This window comes from Mus musculus, chromosome 15 (assembly GCF_000001635.26).
Source record: "Mus musculus strain C57BL/6J chromosome 15, GRCm38.p6 C57BL/6J".
Taxonomy (NCBI): domain Eukaryota; kingdom Metazoa; phylum Chordata; class Mammalia; order Rodentia; family Muridae; genus Mus; species Mus musculus.
In genome coordinates, this window is record NC_000081.6 from 56661223 (window position 1) to 56683635 (window position 22413).

Consider the following 22413-nt stretch of genomic DNA (forward strand, 5'->3'; position numbering starts at 1 on the left):
AAAGACTTGGTCTGTTATCTGTTCCCATTCACAAGGGTAGAAGGGAAGAAAGAAGAATTATTGCAGAGAGGGCCCATGTTTATCTGACTCCGGAAACTTAGCAGTTACATCAACTCTAGAGAAATAATTCAACTTTTATACATGAATTCTTACCCAGTAGTAATTCTTCGGGCTACTCCTTATCTTGTCTATGAAGGAAATGACTCAAGCATGAGGAGGGGAGATGGGAAGTAGCTACAGCATCATTGGATTTGCCCCATTGCCAGATAAAGTCATCCCCGTGGAGACACTTGCTTAAACAAGCCTCATCCAGACTGGGCTTCTGTCCATATGGTAAGATATCATCTCTATATGCCCAGAAGGAATTCTGAACAATTTGGAAAGTGGCCACGTGCTGGGATCACAGCAACTTCAGCAGCCTCAGTCAGTCATCTTTCGGGAAGGTCACTGGAAGTTCTCAGTTTCCTTTGTGCTTCTTGATTTCTGCGTATCTTTTGCCAAAACTCTACTTAGGGAAAGTTACAGATCACAACCCAATACCTAGATCCCTGGTTATATGGAGCAAGACTTCTTTCAACTGGGGCCAGATGTTTGAAAAGTAGTAACTTCAGTATATACAAAAGTAGTTTTTCCCTCCCTAAGACTATAAGACCCATATTTAGGCAGGATATTGTCTAGATAACAAAGACCGATTGGGAGCTTAGATCCACATTCCCCTGGGATTGATAAAACCATTCTAAAGGGACAAAGCTCTAGTTTCAGAGTCTGTTCAAAATCAAACCACATATTTTTAAAGAATTTGTTTGGGTTTGCTATGGAATGGTTTTTAGTTCATGACAATAAATAGCATGAAGAAGAAACAACCTTCTCTTCGGTCATTAAAAGAATAAATTAGTTTAAACTTAGTTTCTTATTTGGTCTGTTTTGGGCTTCAGTGTTGGTCACTCACGTCTAAAGTTAACTATCTTCAAAATTACTTCTGACTATATATAGACAGTATCACATTGTGTGGACAGAAGGGCAGGCTGGATAGCATCTGGTCAAGAAAGGGCCTCCACCTTTACAAGAAGTCAAAAACTGGTCAATATGAAGAGAACAATTGTTTGTGAGGCTCCCAGCCCCCATGGATATAGCTTCAATAGGAGACAAGGCAAAAGTAAGCATGAAAAGATTTATAATAGCTAGAGTTCTGTGATATCTGCTATGGGATTGTGTCTCCTAAAAGTTTCTACCATGAAGTCTCAATAATATGAATACCTAAACAAGACGTGATCATGGACAAAACCAACATACATGCTAACATGAAAAGGGGGAAAACTCATGGATCCTCAGTCCTAGATAAAAAAACTACAAGTCACTAAGGAAGGCTGAGAACGGGAGAAGTAGTAGAGGGAGTAGAGTCCCTCTATTTAAGTATAGAATACCAAATGATCAGCTGTGAAATCAAGCACATGCAATTCTGAAGAGACTCTGTAAGTTGTGCTCTTGTGTGTGTGTGTGTGTGTGTGTGTGTGTGTGTGTGTGTGTGTGTGTAATAACAACAAAAACAAGGAGATCAGGAACTTGAAAGAAAATGAGGCAACAGGAAGAGTTAGCATAGAAAATGGAGGGGAGGAGGGGAGGGGTAAGAGGAAGAAAAGAGAATAGAGGAAAATGATGTAACCATATTATTTAAAAAATAATTTTAAAATTTTCAAAGGGTTTATGGGAATGTTATTATCTGGCAAAGGGGAAATCCAATGATGCTATAGGTATTTTCCTACTAGATTTATGCAAAGTTGATGATATTTGGCATTATACCATATTATGTGAATTCAGCCATATTTGTTAGCACTTTCTGTGTGCCTAGTGATTTCCTTGGCTCTGAGATATAGAGTATGCCTCTGCTTTCTGATTTGTATGACCCTTGTACTAAGGGGGTCACCAATCAAGTAAATAGATACATATTCTACTCTCTGATCATGATAAATACGTTTTAATAATGTAATTGAATGTGATAGTACTTAATGGAGGAGATTAGAGGATCCCATTCCACAGCACAGCCATGAAAGGACTCTTGAGGAGGTGATCTGTATGACAAGAAGAAATCAGCCATGGTATCTTATTGGAGAAGAGTGCTTTGGGCAGAGTAAATAGTAACTGTTTATAGTCCTGAGAAAGAACAAGTTTGTTTTGGCCAAGGAACAGAAAAATATAGTCAAAGTGTGTAGTAAATACAGAAGAGGTATGTTTAACAAGCAGTCATGAAAAGAGAGAGTGGCAAATGTATTGGGCCTCATGGTCCATGGTATCCTGAGCAGAATAGTGCATAAATGCATCTAAGCAGGTGGGTGACAAGTCCTCCAATTTACTGTTTCATAAAAAATTTAAAGACCAGCAAGAGAGAATAAGAGGCAGAAGACTCTGACAATGAGCACACTGTGCTGAGCTTGGCCCAGGACAGTCACAATAAGGGTAAGAAGAGGAGTGCAGGAAGATGGAAGGCCACACATTTCTCTATCATGGGGAAAATTTGAGGGTCACCCAATGTTCATAAATAATAAGAGCAAAACAATTCTGCAGAGCTTCTCTGAATTTGAAATGGTTTTCTTTTCAGTTTTCATTTTTAAAGATCTATTAACACCCCTACACAGGTGGCTGCAGGGGCATCATTATACTCTTCTAACTGAAACAACTGGAGTGTTGAATAAGAAGTGGATCCGTGGAGTGGAATGAGAACTCCAATCCACTGGGCATCAACATCACATCCTTCTTCCCAACATTCCAGTGTTTTTGGCTATCCTGATACACTTATTTTGTCAGATACAAGCTTGTGAGCACTGAGTTTTATTCTGGAATTCAGCACACTGAATTGTTACACACTTAATAAGAGACTATTAGACTTTTATTGAAGACCTAAAAAAGAATTCAAAACCTCCCAGGAAGAAATGTCCAGGACATGGTGTGATACAGATTTTTATGTCAATTTGGTGACACCTGGACTTTCCATGGTAATATATTTCTGAATGCCTTTACAAGTGTATTTCGAGAAAAGTTTAACTGAAAATGAAGACTGACCTGGAATGTGGGTGGTGCCATCCTTAGGACCAGGTTCTGAATGGAATAGAAAGGGTAAATTAAGCTAATCACAAGAATTCTTATCTTTCTGCTTCATAACTGTCAATACAATGCCAGTTACTTCATACACCTGCAATATGGATTGTTCCTTCAAACTGATGCAAGCCATTCATTTCTACTTTCTCAAGTTATATATTCATATATATGCCATATACAACATATACGCATATATGCACACACACATACACATATATATCTCACATAGGGTCATTTACATATCATCTGTTTGTGTTTTCTTTTGTTCTAAGATGGCTGAGGTGAGAATTTTCATGCCATATCACCAGACCATTGACACCAGAAACGTGGACAGTCTTTCGACTTCACAAGATTGCAAACTCTTACTATAGCATGAAGAGACTTTAGCAGTGAACTCCTGGGACTAGAATCAATAATATCTCTCCTGCCTCCTGAGGCTGTAATACCTGGTGAAGCTAGTTTTATGATAATTACCAAAGAAATGAAGGATTCCTAGAATCTCTTAAAAACTGAAAAATTTAAAAAAAAAAAACCTTTAAAAATGGATGAATTTAAATGAAACCTGGGAAAACAGAACAATTAACCATCAAAAGTCCTCAAGTCAGGAAATGCTATTAGATGCCTCAACCTACTTTTTAAAAAATGATATTTATTATCATTTTTCTTTGTGTAAAGACAATACATGCTTATCATCCTAAAAGAATACAAAAAGTATATACAGAATATAAATTAGCCATATTGCTATCACTAGATAGAACCACATTTAAACACTGGTCTTTACAAAGTCAGATGCTAATGTACAAATGGTCATGTATATTTCAAGTGTAAGTTCCGCAACATTCTCCTACAGTCTCTGACTACATCGTGTTTAGTGGCTGGCAGTGTTCCATTTAGCTGTTGTATAATGTTAACAAACCATTTAACTGTTGCCCATGTTAGTCAGTTTTAGTTACTTTAGAATTTTGTTATTTTTATGAATACTGCAATAATAAACAAACCTGCTTATTGCTTTTCTTCACTGTGATTTTATTGATATAGTAAAAAAATTTCTCTAATTTGGGCAACTTTGGAGGGTGCATAAAGAAAGAACTCAGAGACAAAGATTAATTTAGTTGATACGGTTTCCCTATCGCTATGACGGTTCCCAGATTTCCCAATAACACCAATTTGGGAGATTTCTGCGCAGCATAAGAATCATTAGCTGACATTATTTTACACCAGGCATGATACTTTTTACACACCCATTTTAAACTACATACCATTACAGTGAGGAAAACAAAACCCTTCCCTTAGAAAAGAGAGACCATCATCTTATCAAAAATATTTTATTTACAAAAACAATCAATTATACTATACATCCTATAATGGAAATACATTGAATAATTGCTAAAATAAATACAAGGCAATTAATTCAACTTTTTATAAGAATGAGAAAAAATTTGACATTTGAACGTTATCAAAGCTTAACTTAGAACATAAATAGTTAAAAAGGCAAACTCAAGTTTTAGTTTCATTTATTGTCAGGGTGTGTTTGTTTCCCACTAGCTCTCCATACGGCGAGAGTCGGAGTTTTTCAGAACTTGAACGAACCTCTTTGTACTCACAAGGTAGAGTGTGCAGCTTTCCCTTAGACAGTATCTCGCTACAGTTGTGTGTGGTGTGGTAGTCTGCGCAGTGAGGAAGCAGAACCTTGGTGCTCTTTTTGCTTCGCCACAAGGCTTCTGTGCAGCTATTCCTGTGTTCTGAGTGTCTGTCTCACAGCCCTACACAGCACCAGCCAAGATAAATCATGTGAAAAGTCAAATTAACAACTGAGGCCCTGTTACAACTGAATTAGACACGTTTGGAGGAACTGGTGCGTCACTTTTTTTAATTTACCAGTTCTTAGTAATAGTAATTACAGGTTGACATCATTTCTACTTGTGGAGATTTTTAGGAAGGCCAAGTATGGAAGAGATGGAGAGATTACCTGTATAATTGAGAAAAAAAATACCCTTCCTGAGAAGTAAAGAAGCCACTAGGAACATAAATGTGCCAGGTCTGAATTGTGTTGTGTATCAGTTACAGTTCGCCCATGTAAACATCACTAACAGGCAGGGTGACTTGGCGAACCCAGACACTAACTGGAGGAAACACACTCATTGTGCATGTGAGAAGGTCTGCCACATTTAGGCCACAGAGTAAAACTTTTAATGAATTGCATTCTATTTGTCCCAATCACACAGATAAAGTCTCACCAGCTTTCCATTTTGTCTAGGCCTAGGCAAAGACTGCCACCATCTCTCCAGATGATCTGGCTTGGATGTTCACATTTATCCAGTACAAGGAGCCCAGCATTTTGTTTTGCTTTTTCCAAAGACTAGGATTCCCTTTTGAAAAAAATATATATTTTCAAAAATTGCACTTTTCTACCCTTTCGGCCTCAACTTTAATGATTGGCTCTTGTACACATGTGAGTATGTATTTTTACCTAAAAGTTGACAGGTATCTCGACCCTTTCTAAAAGAAATAAAATGTTAGAGTATTCAAACTTTACATTTCTTTTCACAGAAATAACTATTCAATTATAAAATGTAGAGAAAGAGAGAAACATTTTATTCTTTCATGAACATCAGTCAACCACGTTTCACATTTTGGGCAGGTTAATTTTTTTTTATAGTATGGATTTTTTTAGAACCTATTTTATTATATATATATATATATATATATAAAAGAACAAAAGTGTATTTTGCCAGAGAAGTAAAATATAGACTATGGTGTGAAATTTTGTTTTTAAAAATCCGGATACAAAATTTAAAACACAGTACAATTATTATATCAAAATACAGCATAGCCAGTGGCTTTCCAACTTTCCTTTGGCATTTCATTTGGTAAAGATGAACAATTTTCCTTAAAAACAAAAAATAGAAAGAAAATCATCAGCTATCAAAAGAGTCCATAAGTTAGGATGTGTAGGTTGAAAGAACGTTCCCTTGAGTTTTCAGAATCCTTTTCTTCCATGATCACCCACACAAAGCATGGCAAGTGAGGTATTTAGAACAAACACTGTCAGGCAGATGCACAGTAAGGGAAAAGTGCATAAGCCAAGACATCATCCCACCGTCCTAAAACTGTCAGATTTAATCGGACTTTCTTCTCACTGATGTATCAATTTGCTTTGGCAGAATAAAAAAGAAACCAACCCCCATTGAATGTCTTTGTTCAAGTCCCAGCAGCAGTGATATGTCTCCTGTGGTGGCAGGGTGCGGTGCCACAATACTGTATAGCCCCTTGAGGAGCTAAGGTGTGTGTGTGTGTGTATGTGTGTGTGTGTGTGTGTCTCCAGGTGTGACTACAAACATCATCATACATCAAGCACCATGTCATACTGTTGTCCCTTCTTCCGCCTGCCACACTTATTGATGAGAACCACATAGAGAGTCAAAAGCATGACCCAGTAGCATGCATAGATCAAAGTTCCCACGATGAGAACAGTCTGTTTGGATTCGGAAAATGGCTTTTTAGATTCCTTATAAATGGTGAAAATTACACCACCTAGAAGGATTGTAAACCACACGGACACTGGAATAAGTCCTATGAAATTAACAACAATGGTCTTCCTTCCAGATGTGCCCCACCCAGCTTTGTTTATGGTTGCAATTGCAAACATCTTGGCAGGAAGTAGACTTGACATGTATAACACTGAATACAGAGACATGAATACCATGACGATATTTCCTCTAAGGCAGCTGGCAAAAGATGACTTGATGAGACCCACTAGCTGGACAGTTAACAGGAAGAGGAGGATGTTCCAGATTTTACCCCTGTAGAAGAGCTGGATGACTGTGGCAATGAGAAAGAAAGGAAAGAATCCAGTGATAACAGCTTCATAGGTCATCCACAAGTGATGCTTGTGAAACCACATGGCATTGTACAGCCACTCTCGGAAGTAGGACTTGCTCCAACGGGTCTGCTGGTTCAGCCATCTCAGATATTCTATGGGAGTTTCAGTAAGGCACTTGGACCGAGCCGTGTATTTAGTTGCATAGCCCAGACTCAACACCCTGTTGGTAAGGTGCCTGTCGTCACCAAAACTGCATTGGTTACCCATGAATTCCTGATTGTACCAGTCTTCCACAAATTCATGCAGCAAGGAGTTTCTGTACATTCCCAGAGGACCGCTTATGCACTGGACACAGCCAAAATAAGACTGGCAGGCCCTTTCTATATTAAAAGCCATCCAGTATCTCACGCTGCTGAGGAAGGAGATCCAGGAATCATACTTGTTTAAAATCTGCAAGTAGAAAAAGTAGATAAATAAAAGTTAGCCTTAGCCTAATAATACCAAGAGGTCCCGAAGTACCCTGAGACTACTTTCCAGCATGAAATCTGCTCTTTTCTGACCCCATCTTGTCTTCCCTCCTTTCTGTCATTCCTTTATCTTGTCTTCTAGGGTTTTGTATTAGGAAATAAGCTTGGTTGGTTGGGTCTCTTTTTTAATAATTTTTTTACTTCTTTATTTTCATCTTCTTGTGATATTATCTGGGCTCGTCCATGCTGTTGGGCTGTAATGTCTAGTTATGATTTTAAGCGTCAATAATCAATCCTAAATTTTCCCACATGCGCTTTCAGAAATTACTGCCTAAGATTTGAAAGATGAAAGAACCTAGAGAATTCTCTAAATTCTCTCAGTTTTCTTCATTCTCTATCTAAATCTTGTAAGTTCCTATTTAGTTGCCAATCTAATTCTTTGTTTATCTCATTATTGTCTTCATCAACAGCATGTACACATGGTTCACACAACAGCACAGAGGATCATTTCTTTGTGCTTCTCATCTATTATTAAAATCAAATGAAATCAGATCCCATACGTTGGAGGTATTAACCTTTGCACATTTTCACATAATCACCTTTCTGTCTGACAAGCTTCAGCATCCTGTCATTAGTAAGTGTTTCTCCATTACTAAAAAATCATGGGTCACGTATTAATTTTGTCCTTGTCTTTTCTTCCTGTTGTAAATTCAAATTGCTATTTCTTTCTCTCTTTTGTGGTTCATTTTATATAAATTTTTAAATTTTATGTGTATGAGTGCTTCTGTTGCCTGTATGGCTGTACATGACATCCATGCAGTGTGCACAGGGAGCAGAAAATGGCAACAGAGTTCTTGGCATTGGAGTTATGCATGGTTGTGAGCCATTGTATGAATGCTGGACTCCAGAATTCTCTCCAAAAATAGCAAATGCATCTACACTTCAACCATCTCTCGGGGCCTTCTTACTGTGGTTTTAACCAACCCCCTGGTGGCTAACCTGTGGCCTATCAGTGCCTGGTAGAAATCATTACTCCTCTATACATTTATGTTATATGAAACTTTTCAGACACTATAAATACATGTTATATGCCAGGGCTAAGCATATATATTTCAAATTGTTTCAAGTTAGATAAGAAAAACAGGATTACAATGTATCTGATTCAAATTCTCAAATGTGACTAGCACCAAGACCACAGAACATTAGACCAATATACACCGAATGAATCAATACAAGAGTGTTCTGAAAACCATATCATACAAAAATAATGAAGCCATATGTACCTGGACATCTCCTCCAACACCTCCAACCATAGGGTCTTCCTCTAAGACCTTCACCATCTCCACAGATGAGGCAGGGTCAAGCATAGTATCTGAGTCACACACCTGCAAGAAAGAAAGCATCTCTTAAAGAGAATCATACTGTGCCTCTGCCACAACTGAGATTATACCCTATACCCTTCACCTTAGCCTCACAAGACTCTCAGAAAATGCCACAGATATGACAGAAGATACTGTATACCATTGCCCACGGAGAGTGCTTTTCCATTAAACTCAATTCACTACTCAGCAGGCTAGTTCAAATGATGGTTGAGTGTGGATCATCAGCCTGTTGCAATTTGCCAGGAATGTTTCACATTTTGGCAACAGAAGCCGCCTGCCCTGGGTAATATCTCAGTTGTCCTTTCACACACTCTGGAATTGGCGTTCTGCTTCTTCATTATGCTGTGTGTGAAAGACTCTAGCAGGGTACCTTAGCTTCTCAGTCTCCAGAATTCTGACTCAAATAAATGTCATTGTAAATTATCCAGTCCTGAGTATTGTGTTACAGCAACAGAAACTGCCCCCAGTAAGAGCATCGCAACATGTATTAATGGGACATAATACTCTTTTCCTATTAAATTCACTGAAGCCCAAACAAATGTAATTTGACCAGAGTTGATCTGTGATAAGCTGTTGAACATCCCGCTACAGTTTGAATGTGAAATGACCTCCATGACTTACTGTGAGAACTTCATCTCTAGCTAGTAGAGAGAGTAGTTTGGAACTTTGTGGAATCTTTAGGAGGTAGCTCCTCACTAAAATCTCGAGAGGTGGGTTTTGTAAATTTCACCTTGGTCTCTGTCCTCTCTGCTTACTGTCCTTAAAGAGGTGAGCCAGTAGCTGCAGCAAGCTTCCTTGATCATAGAGCTGTCCTCAGTCATGCCTTTGCAGTCATTGATGGCCTTATATTCCTTCAAATACTCACGGGAAATAAATCTTCCCTCCCTTAAGGTGCCCCTTATCAAGTATTTGATTGCATCAATGAGATTCTGGCCATCCTCATAGCCTTATCCTCCTAGTCAACATATATCCTATCTATAGTCATATTCAACATGATGATATTTTGGTTCAAGATGGGCTATGTGTTTGCTAGTGGCCCCAGAAGATTATACCATCTAGTGGCTCTGTAGCTTTTTAAATGTATGTATGCATGATTCATGATGTTTGCTTCAAGTACAAGAGTATATTTTCAAAGAATATTACCAAACCAACATAACCACATTAATAATCAAAAGGAGCAATTTTGACAAGTCTCCAAACTTCTTTTAAAAATATTAACTTGAAAAAGTAAATATATTTTAGAAGCATATTCTCTCAGGAGATAAAGACATTTATTACATGTAGTATTCATCACTCACTGTATTAACTAAGGGATTGGAACATTTTAAAAACATAAATCTTTCAACTTTACTAATGGCTATTTGTCTGAAAAGATATCTTGCTAAAGAAGATTGCCGGAAGCAGTTACTTAAATGTGCTACTGGCATTTGTGGGTTTCAATAATGTATGGACATACAAATTTAAATTTTATCATTTTAGATTTAAATAAATAGTTATAGTGAATTTGTGCTTAAATTATTAAATCATTGTGGATTTTACTTTTTTTATTTGCTAAGTAGAAATACTCCTTATAAATAAAAGATTATATTGTTCTTATTGTGGCTGTTTGTCTCGTTGATTTTTAAAATTTACGTATAGGATCAGTGGAGTCATTTATTTATTTTGAGGAGGACTAAATAGGCAGAAGGTAATCTTAAGTTTCTCATTATAGAACACAGGCATTCACTAACACTTAGTTTGAGGTTGAAGCATTCTAAGCATGAGTAAGCTATATAAAGTCACCAAATCCTGCCCTTGCCTTGCCTCCCTTATGACTTGTTTACCACAGCTTGCATAAACCTGCATGCTGGGCAGGAGGCCTGGGCTAAGGAGAGAGAGAGGTGAAGGCACATAGTTCAGACACACCTTTAACCAGCATACAAAGTTAAGGCCACATACACCTCTATTGACTTAAGTCAGGAATGGTAAAACCAGAAAGCTAAAATAAGCTTAAAGCAACAGGAAAGGAGCAATCCAGAATTAATGTTCAAATAGCCCCGCCTGCTTCTGAGTGTAAGCAAGCAAGAGGAACTGCCACTTTGAAATGGCTAAACTTGACCCTCCCACTTTGCAAAAGAAACCCAGAAGTTCTCTGAGAAAGGCTGTACAGTGAGCTTAGATCTATTGGGAAAATAAGTTCTCAGAAATCTCCCGGGAAGGGGTTTGTTATCATAGGATTTAAGAGCTTTAAAGAATTTCAGTTTCTGGATGCTGTTTAAAGACTCGGTGCCAACTACAAACTCTGTCTTTGCCAGTTGGAAAAAGCATGTGCGCTCAGGGCACAAGAACATTTACTTAATAAGATGTGAAATATACAACTTTACTCTTTAAAATTCATTTAGTAGGATATTGTTTCTCGTTTTCTCCTCACCAGTTAATAAGGAGAAATGAATGTTGACTGCCTAGCTTAGTGTTAGAACCCAGGACAAACATATATCAGTTGGTGAGTAGCTGAACTCTCACATCAAGAAAAGCTATAGGATGTGATTTGCACACAGGAAATGGGGCACAGATCAAAAGTCTTGTCCACACAGGGTATAGTTGTGAATTGCTGAAGTATATAATGATTAGTTATAAGATTTCTCAGTAGCAGATAATTGAAATGGGTAATAATAATAACCTCTAAATAAACGAAATAAATATAAATAAATAAAGCCAGTTCAATCTACTATTGGGAAGAATCAGCCACCTTGGTTCAACCTCAGAAAGACCAGCACTCTGTTTACTACTTCCAGAGGTTTAGCCTACAGTTAACAGTACCTTCTCTATTGGACTAGGTATTAATTAGGGATTGGCAAACTAAGGGGTTTAGGTAAAGACCAGCCTGCCACCTATTTGGTTATAATTGTCTAGGGTTTAAGAATGGCTTAATGTGTTTGAATCTGAAATGAAATAAAAGACAGATATTTTATGATGCATGAACATTATGTGAAATTCAAATTTCACTGCCCACGGTATCTGGTCATGTGTGTTCTTGCACCTGTTATCTTCAGCCATGTTCACACTGCAACAAACCCAAATGGTGACAAACAGAATATTTACTCTCCAATGCTCTACAAGCAAAGTTTGCCAACTTTGGGATCAAAGGAATTGGTTTCAGAAAAAGGCCCTGCTTTCACAAAGAAGTAGCAACAGTACTGAGATTAAGCGTTTTAAATCCCAGTTTTTTTTTTTAAGATTTATTTATTTATTATATGTAAGTACACTGTAGCTGTCTTCAGACACACCAGAAGAGGGAGTCAGATCTTGTTACGGATGGTTGTGAGCCACCATGTGGTTGCTGGGATTTGAACTCTGGACCTTCGGAAGAGCAGTCGGGTGCTCTTACCCACTGAGCCATCTCACCAGCCCTTAAATCCCAGTTTTAATCATGCAGGCTTTTCAAAGTTTCCCTTCATCCCTTAAGGTACAAAAGTGGGACTTCACACAGCAGAGAATGTCAGCCAGTGTATAGATTTTCTATAGTGAAGACTGCTTTCTTTAAGAATAAGTGTTTACAGAATCAAGAAACCTAAATTCATTTTTAATTAATTAATTAATATCCTAACTGCTACTCCCTCATGGTCCTTCTCATTGAGACCTTCCCCCATATGCCCTTCCCTTCCTCTCTGAGTGGGCGTTCCCATGAGTATCCTCCAACATTGATGCATCAAGTCCCTGCCAGATTAGGTGCATCCTCTCTACTGAGGCCAGACAGGGCAGCCCTATCTAGGAACAGATACCACACTCAGGCTTTAGGAAAAACCATTACTCCAGTTTTGGGGGACTCACATCGGATACACTAGATTTCATAGAAGAGAAACTGGGAAATACCTTTGAATGTCTTGGTTCAGGAGACAATTTCCTGAACAGAAGAACATCGATGACTCAGGCTCTAAGATCAATAATTAATAAATGGGACCTCATGAAACTGAAAAGCTCCTGTAAGGCAAACAACACTCTCAAGAGGACAAAACAGCAGCCTAGGTATTGGGAAAAGATCTTCCCTAATCCTACCATCTGATAGAGGCCTAATATCAAAACATACAAAGGACTCAAAAATTTAGACTCCAATGACCAAATAATTCACTTTAAAATGGGGTCCAGAGCTAAACAGAGAATTCTCAACAGAGGAATCTCAAATGGCTAAGAAGCACTTAAAGAAATCCAAATTCTTGCATCTCTTATCTTACTAGTGCATGCCTTTGAACTTACAGTCATCAAGGCATCCCAGCAAAACCCTGCATATATAAGTACTGCATGTGTTACAAGGCACTGTATGCCATTAGTATAAAGTAGGAACCCTTAAGTTACTTATTTGTTAAGGAAACCCAAACCTGAAAGATTTTTGCTACATCAACAGTGCTCAATAGAGAACTGCACTAAAAGAGCCGCCAACTGGATTACTTGATTATGTGCAGAGCATCTCTTAAGATGTAAACAGATTACAGCTCACCCAGAACCATCTACACCAGCCCAGAAACTCACAACAATCTAGCTAGAGCTCCTCTCAAGATTACTTTTCCACCAAATGCCTCTCATAGTTTAAGACCCAGGCCCAAAGGCAGTCTGTATGTTTCACTGGCTCTTTTGAAAACAGTCTTTCCTTTCAGCTTCACTAGTGAATCCCTCCATATTTCATATCCGTCTCAAAAACCAGTGTAAAGTCAACATGGCAAGAGGAAATCAGTACTGCTACGGTTGAATTCCACCAGGAAACAAATTGAAAAGAAATCAAGACCTCTTATGGCAGCACTGGAGTGATCATTTTCCTGCTTAGCTCTTTATTAATCATGACCCTCCTTCTTAATTTTGGCCCTTCATCTTAACCTCGAAACAGTGAAACTATTTCTAGAGTGTGTGGGCTTTGGTTTTGGTTACAGCTAATACTTTCTAACTTAATTATAAAAGTAAACGGAAGTTCTGCTCCCCTATCTCAATCCATGTCTCTAAATGAAAGGGGAAGGGTTAGAACTGAAAGAATGAACAAATAAACAGAAACAACAACAAAACCCCTCACCAGTAGTTACCAATGAGGAAACAGAAGGTGGTGACACTCTCCCTAAACTCCACTAATGATACTCCAGAGTGAACTTACCATGGAAAGGGAAGAAAGAAAAGGGGGTGAATTTAGTGGTAGAGCACTGAAAGCACAAAGCCCCAGGTTAAGTCTCTAGACAGAAAGCAAAAAGAGGATAGATAAGTAGATTGATAGATAGATAAATAGATAGATAGATAGATGATAGATAGATAGATAGATAGATAGATAGATAGATAGATAGATAGATAGATGGATGGATGGATGGATAGATAGATATAGATAGAAGATTGATAGACAGACAGACAGGCAGATAGACAAGAGAGAGAGAGAGAGAGAGAGAGAGAGAGAGAGAGAGAGAGAGAGAGAAAAGAAAAGAAAAGCACTACACAACATGCAAGAGTTAAAAATAAAAAACAAAACAGTTTCCAGTCCACAATCAGCCAGTCACATAAACTTGGACTAGATTCTTAACTTGAGCCCCTAAGCTCACGTCTCTAAGCTTCTGTTCCTCAAGACAAACATAGATTATTATTATTCTCATCAGAAGTTTGTCATGATGGTTTCTTGATAATATTTATAAATCATTTAGTAATTAGTAAGTTCATATCAAATACTTAACAAATAGAAATAATACACATGATTATTATTATCCTCATCAGAAGTTTGTCATGATGGTTTCTTGATAATATTTATAAATCATTTAGTAATTAGTAAGTTCATATCAAATACTTAACAAATAGAAATAATACACATGATTATTATTATCCTCATCAGAAGTTTGTCATGATGGTTTCTTGATAATATTTATAAATCATTTAGTAATTAGTAAGTTCATATCAAATACTTAACAAATAGAAATAATACACATGAAGAAGTATAACAAACAAAAACCAAAGACATAAATTCATGTCTCTAGTTCAAAGAAAGAGTTCTTGTTAAAGTTAGCATAGCTTAACTATGACCCACCACTGAAACAGAGGGAACCCAGAGCCTCATTAATACATGAACAATTTAGATCACACGAGAGACCTGCAATCATCAGTGGAAAAAATTTTAGATTGAGTTGTTATTTAGTGGGAAGAAGTACAAAAGGTAAGCATGCCTTGCTTTTTGTTTGATTTTTTTTATCATAATTAACTCATGACTTGGTTGGGGTACAAATTAATCCTTCTAGTTTTAGATCATCTCTTTTTCCCCAAAGTTGAGTCTGTGAATACAATACTGAGCTTAGGGGCCCTATACTGAGCTTTCCCCCATTCTCTTCATGCTTTCATTTGTTTCAAGACAAGAGCTCAGTCCAGGCTCACCTCAAATTCAGGATCCTTCTGTTTAGCCTTCCCAGTGCTGTGATTACACATGTGTGCCACCAGGCCCAGCTCTTGGTGCCTTCCTTTTGATTTTTATTGGTGTATTGAGGTGTGAGCGTGTGTGTGTGTGTGTGTGTGTGTGTGTGTGTGTGTGTTGTATGTACTTGTTAATGCAGTTGTATACATGGGTGGGGGGCAGGGGGTACATGTGTTTGTTCTTGGGCATGGAGGCCTGAGGTCAATAACTATGTCTTTCTTCATAGACCTCCACCTTTATTTTCTGAGACAGGATCTTTCACAGACCCTAAGCTCATGGATTAGGTAGACTAGGTGTCTAATGAGCTTCAGGGATTCATTTATCTTGCCCCCAACTTGCATGGATCCTGAAGTGCATCCATTTCCATTACATGCACTCGCTGTGTGCAGGCTTTTTGCTTGATGAGGAGCAATGGGGGCAGGGCAAAGAGTAAATTAAAAATAATCTGAAAAAAAAACCAAACAAACAAAAATGTGCATTTCTATGGGTACTATGAGATGCTTTAACAGGCATGTATCTGATAATACTTAAACCTAATTAATCATCTTTTGCCTCAAGAAAGAAAGTGAAAATGGGAACTGAGATACATGAGGAGACCAGTCTAATAGGAATTGTGCATTGTTTACTTCATTCATTCAAGCAGAAAGTCAGTATTTTGCTAGAAAGTATCAAAAGATGTGAGGAAATGGAATCATACTAAGTTTAGGCATAATCTAAAAAGGATTTTGAGTCCAAAAAAAAAAAACCCCAATAAACAAACAAACAAATAAAATGGATTCAGCAGGGACCAGGTTCACAGAAACTAACAATAGAGCGGTATCTCTTCCCTATGTTCTCAACCCTTTATCTTCAAATATAGTATTTTCAACAATGGCATGGGGGGATACTTCCGTTTCTTAGGCTGGCTACACAGAATTGAAACTAGGCAAAGGTCATACACAACAGTATTATTTATGATGCCTATGCTCTATAATTTTACATGAAGACAGAAGTAGTTATTAAAGATATTTCTAGCATACATCTACGGTTAAGCTCTTCTGAGCCTTTGATTATATTTCCAAACACTGTTGTTTACATTTATTAGTGGTTTTTTTGAGAAGTTTATAGATGAGCATGCCTAATCAATATATAATCTCTTTGTACTTGTGCTTCTATTCAAATGTCTCTTAATTTAATGAATATTTTGAATATTAGCTCTGAATCATGGCCAGTAACACATGCCTGTAAAAAACTAATCTCCATGAGGCATATAATAGCTTTCTTGTATTTTAAATTATAAGAACAGGAGGTCAATTTGAAAACTAAACTACAGGGGTCCCTGGCTTCCGTCCATTGGTTGGGAGTAAGTATCTGTCTCAGTCAGCTGCTTGTTGGGCCTCTCTGAAGGCAGCTATGCTAGGCTCCTACCTGTAAGTATACCACAGCATCAGCAATAGTGTGAGGCCTTGGGGCCTCCCCTTGAGCTGGATCCCAATTTGGACCTGTTACTGAACCTCCTTTCCCTCAGACCCTTCTCCTTTTTGTCCCTGCAGTTCTTTTAGACAGGAGCGGGTTCAGAGCTTTTGGCTGTGGGATGGCAACCTCATCCCTCCACTTGATGCCTTGTCCTTCCACTGGAGGTGGACTGTACAAGTTCCCCTGCCTTTGCGTCCTGAGAGGCTCTCACCTCCCAGGTCTCCAGTACATTCTAGAGGGTTCCCTCACTTCTTACCTCCCAAGGTTGCCTGTTTCCATTCTTTCTGCTGGCCTGAGCCACCAACCAGGCAGCACATACCAACGGATATGAGGCCACCTACACATATACAGCCGAGGATAGCCTGATCTTGCCTCAGTGAGAGAAGATGCACCTAACCCTCCACAGATTTGAGGCCCCAGGAAGTGGGGTCTGGTGGGGTAAGGCTGGGGGGTGGGGACATTCTCTTGGAGACAGGGGAGGGGGAGGGAGAGGAGGTATAGGATGGGGAGTGGTTGGGTGGGGGCAGACTAGGGTTGAAGACTGGACTGTAAAAAAGGATTAAACAATAACAAAAAAAAAGAAAAAAGAAAAGCAAACTATCAACAAAAAGCACACAAAAATGTAGATATTGTAGCATAAATGACTGTAAAGATAATTATTAAAACAGCAAAGCAAACAAATACCTTGTTTGACCTCAGTTAAAACATGTATATTGGCTCACTCATACAAAATGCACACATCCAAAAAAAAAGTCAAAAATCTTCCCTTTCTTCTTTCTCCTTTTTCTACCATTAAAGTTTATGTTCCTTTCACTGAGTTTCCTCACTTTATTTTTATTTTCTATTTTTCTATCCTCTTTCTCCCCCCTGAGAGCAACGATCATCACCACAGGGACGCAGCTACTACACAGACTTTCCCTGTCTGAGAACTTCCTCAGTATTCTGGAACAATGCTAGATGTTTGAAAATCTACGAGTTGGGAACAGTAGTCAGCCGAGAAGACAGACAAGGTAGAGTTCACAATTACTAAAGATCTATTCCTGAGCAGACCAGAAGAAGCCAGGGGACCTGTGAGGATTAGCTTGACAGGACAGCCCTGATGTCCAAAGTCAGTCAGGTTAAGTGCTATTTGAGATAGGATACACAGCAGAGGGTGAGGATGGCTTTAAGAACATTCAGAAACAGTATTGTCTGGGTTTCTCGTTTGTAGGAGGTGAGATCATCTGTTAGGAGTTAGCCAGGGAGGGGTTTAGACAGGGAACTGGGAGCATGGTGAAGATATGAAATAATAGGTCATGAGAACAATAAGCCAGAAATCCAAACTCAAGTGCACAGAGTTCTGAACAGCACCGAAGACCAGCTGTAACTAGCAACCAAACGTCCTGGCCACACCTCTCCGTGGTGAGTCAGTATCCTTGCAAGTACACAGATGGTCACAGCCTTCCTTAGCTCTCTGTCCCCGGTGTCTTTTCCCATGGGGCCTGATTCTTCCTCTCTTTAGGACACTTATCCCCAAGTCCATTCACCAGCAGTGCCTAGTTACCACTGTCTTCACACCTCTCTGCTTTTTGTGGCAATTGGCCCTCTACTTTACATTTTCCAAACGTTGGATCAGCCCAAAGAGAAAATGAGAGTGTTCTCTGGCTAGCTTGAACCTTGAGTGTGCCATTTTGTAGTCAAGCATGTTAATCTTACCGGAGATTTGATGAGGGATAGGAAGGAATGTCTAGCTTCAGGATACAAAATGATTTCTAATCTTGTTTGAGTGCTTGCAACTGGATGCTAGTCTCAGAAGGTCTCAGAACCTAGATACCAGTAGCTACTGGAGTCAGTCTTCTAGAAGGTTTAGCCTGGAGGAAGACTGCAGCAAAGAGCCAACTGTATCCTTTCATATTTTGTATTACTTTTTCCTAGCCAGGCACACTGCAAAGTAGTCAAGGAAACAAACTTCAAAACAAGAATGATGGGGAAAGGGAGGTTTCGAGGAATAGGTTAAGAAAAAGGAAGAACAGAGCGAGTGCACACAATGCTGTCTTCATTGAAATTGATGAATGTAACTAGAATTAAACCGATGTGTTCTCACTTAAGGCACAAAAGTTTATTCCTTGTGTTCTAAGTTATCTGCCATATCTTCCTTGGAAAATGTCCTAACATCTTCCTATCTAGCTTCCAAAGCTAGAACGTGCATAAAAACATCAAACGTGCAGAAATAACTGAAACTTAATACTGAAAGATCTACTACTGAGAAATTAGGAGACAAAAAGAGAAGACTTATGCAGGCTCCACGGATGTGGAGCAAACAGATGTGGAGCAAACAGAATGTGGAACAAAAATGTGGAGCAACAGACATGGAGCAAACAGAATGTGGAACAAAAACAGGATATGGAGCAAAGAGAAACCAGTGAAATACCTTCCACTCTTAAAACACTAACTGAAATTAGCCCCACGATAAGAGATGGTAAGCCCTATATATTTTAGTATAAATTGGAATGTACTATAATAATCGTTAGTTATGCATGAAATAACATTGTAACTTTGGCTAAGCCCTAGGGATGTGTTGTTTTGATGTAATTATTATAAAGCACTTTTAAGGTTGGTTTATTCTATCTGGTAAACTGAGGCTCAAGGCAATTGACTTTCTCAGTCAACAGCTAATTATCACCATAAATAGATAGATCCTCAGGCAATGACTCTAAAATCATTACTCAATCCCTGCTCATTCTCATTATTGATCCTGGGAGCATGATATGTGTCAATAAAGACCCCTGAACAATAGCATCCCGCTTCTGAAACTAGAGTTTCACTTCTACTAGGATGGACAAAGGGCCACAGTGGCTTGCTTATGCCAGACAGATTTCTCTTTTCTAGATCTCTTCATGGTCAAAATCTAACTTAAGAAGCAAATTAAGAAATTTGCAAGCAAATTAAGAAGAGAAAATTGCCCCATACTTGGGGAGAACTGAGGGAAGAGAAGCCTTACAGAAAGCTATCAGGGAGTTAAGAAGAGACAGAGCCTGCCTAATTTTCCAGCAAGCACACATCATCTCAAACTCTTTCAAAGGTCAAGTTGCAGTGAGGTAATGCTGTTTGGGGAGTGAAATAAACATTACTTTGGGTTTGCTCCCTCTATGATGGTTTCACCCCTCCTTTTCATTTTCCTCTTTCCCTCTCTCGCTCTTTTTACAATCACAGCCATTTTCAGTGATCTGCTTTTACCTCTACCCACCAATCACTATCTAGTCTTCCCTTCAGTCTGCAGCCTCTCTGAAGAACTTTCCACTCAGGCAAGACACTGTTTTCTTACAGAGCTGCTGCTACTGCTGCTGTTTTGTGTGTGTGTGTGTGTGTGTGTGTGTGTGTGTGTGTGTGTGTGTGTGTAAACAGTGTGGACAAGGATGTTGGGTTTTACTTGGCAGTACCTAGAGGGTTAGAAGAACTAAGGAAAAGGGAGAGAACGAAAGGAGGGTGTCCTGTCCAAATAATCCAGATTTCTAACCAATTGCATACACAAGGAAGCACTTTCATAGATGCTCTTAACAGTTTTACAAGGTTGGGGTTTTTTTTCTCCCTGTCTTTCAAAATGTGCTTTTAACAGTCATGCTGTTTTCCAATGGGCTGAAAGGAGCACTGTGTTCAGAAGGGACAAGGATGGGCTATAGCATAGGACTGGAGAGATACAAAAGCTGCTTTATTTCTACGTATGTTTGCCCTGGCAGGCATTTTCAGACCTACCTGTACATAATCCACGCTTCGCCCCAGTGCTCTGAAGGCTGTGTACATGACTTCTCTCTTTCCACCCCATTTTTGCATGATGCAAATACTTTTGTTAGACAAGACCAATTGGGTGACATGTTGTGAACTTTCTTTATGGGACTCTTCTGTCTCACCAGGTCCCTTTTCATGAAAGTTGTTCTTCCAGATGTACGTGGCCGATTTGTCCCTGCCCATAACTTCGCTGAATATGTCCATCATGTAAAGGTCGTCGTCTGAGTTCCCATCGATGACCATCACGACTTTAATCCCAGGGTAGGTCAGCCTTTTCACAGATTGCAAACATTTCCGTAAGTAGTCAGGGTCCTCTTGGTACGCAGCGATGCAGAGTGCTACCGTTTTGTTCAATTTAATCGGGGTTTCAAGGGACTTCTTCATTTTCCGGTGTTCCAAAAAGGCAAAGAGGCTTTGGATGATGAGATGCGAGGCTAAAAAGGCACCGTACAGTCCAAATGAGAAGTAGTAATTATCTGTTTGGATAAACTGGTAGCCAACAATATAAGCAGCTGTGATTCCGAGGAGGAGAGACACTCCAAAAAGTGTAGTTCCAATTATTCTCAGGACACATAGAAACCTCTCACAATGCATCTGAAATGTAATCAGAGATACTTGTGGTTAACCACTCTGGTTTCTTGCGTATCATATGCAGATATCATGGGTGGCAGGAAAAACTGTAGAAAGAGTAATCTGGGGGGTTACCCCCTTTAGTTTTATTCATTTTATATTCACTGTTTGATAATTTCACACACATAGTCAATGTGCTTGATCAATTCTAGCACCTACTTTCTCCTTTCCAACTTGTCTTATGCTGCCACCATGTCCTCCTCCCAACTTCATGTACCATTTGTTTGTTTGTTTGTTTGTTTGTTTGTTTTCTACTCCATGTCATCCACTTATTGCTGCCAATGTGTTCATGGCACCTACCAGGGGATATACCACTGATGAAGACAATTCCCCAGCAGCCATCCATGGCACTAGCTCCCCAGCTAGGAATAGGACTTGCTGTGCCCCTCCCCCACACAGCATTCAGGAATTGTAGCACTTAGTTTCTCACTTAACTCATTATGTTGACACCAAGGGCAGGTCTCTAAAATCAGGATGCCCTGATAACACAACTCACAGGACTATTTCAAGCCTCCAGTGATTGCCTAGTGCTTGTATGTGTCTCAAAGCATTGAACACATACCTTGACACATTGTTTTTAGAGTCCTATGTCTAAGGCAGCTCTCTCTGTACATAGCCACAGTTAGGCATCATGCTGACATTGTCTAAATGCAAAGTAATCTTTTTGCCTGCTCAATACTTTCTTCAGTCCCTAATTACTGATGAGTAACAAATCCACAGGAGACTCTGCTGAATTTCCCAACTATGACTTCATTTCATCTCTAATGCATGTCCCTAGGCTTACATCTTCTCTACGCATCTGGATGAGGTTAGAGATTAGCAAGACTGAGTTCTGGGGCTGGCTTATCAGTTAGTCCTTTGACCTTGCATGGATCATCTCACGTCTAAGGTTTTTGTTTGTGTGTGTGCTTGTTTTATATAGACCTGCTCAGTGGCAATATTCACATTTTACAAATTCCCCTTTGACCTTAAGATCTTTACCCCTAGATGTCCTAAAGATATTTCAAAGCGCCTATGTTCAGATGTGTTACTTCCACCCACAATTGTTTATTTGTTGCAGTCGTGAGGATCAGGAAAATAACAGCATCCTAGAACAAAATACATATTATTAGAATAATGGAATCACTGGATAAGAAATAACACCCCCCTGAATTCCAACAGCTGAAGTCCAACCTGAACGAAAAGATCTAGCAGGTAAAACCTTAAGCCTGTTTTAGCTCCCAATTCGCCCCTAAATTCTGCATGTATTATAAATAAAGTTGGTTTGTGTGTGTGTGTGTCTGTGTGCGCGCGCGCGTGCAAGTACATATGCACCTGATTGTGCATGCATGTGAAAACCGGATTACAACCTCCAAGGTCATGCCTCCAGTGCACACCTTCCATTTATTTATTTAT

At 39.0% G+C, this 22413-nt stretch overlaps 1 protein-coding gene across 1 annotated transcript in view; it reads right to left on the reverse strand.

Annotated features, from left to right (window-relative positions):
* Positions 1–4404: 4404 nt before the first annotated feature.
* The window catches only part of Has2 (hyaluronan synthase 2), a 28920-nt gene continuing 10911 nt past the window's right edge, over positions 4405–22413 (reverse strand). Inside the window, exons 2-4 of the mRNA NM_008216.3 lie at positions 20356–20982; positions 8667–8768; positions 4405–7366 (exon numbers count right to left, since the gene is read on the reverse strand). Coding sequence (NP_032242.3) covers positions 6437–7366; positions 8667–8768; positions 20356–20982 — 1659 coding nt within the window. The 3' untranslated portion in view covers positions 4405–6436. The remainder of the gene's footprint in view (positions 7367–8666; positions 8769–20355; positions 20983–22413) is intronic.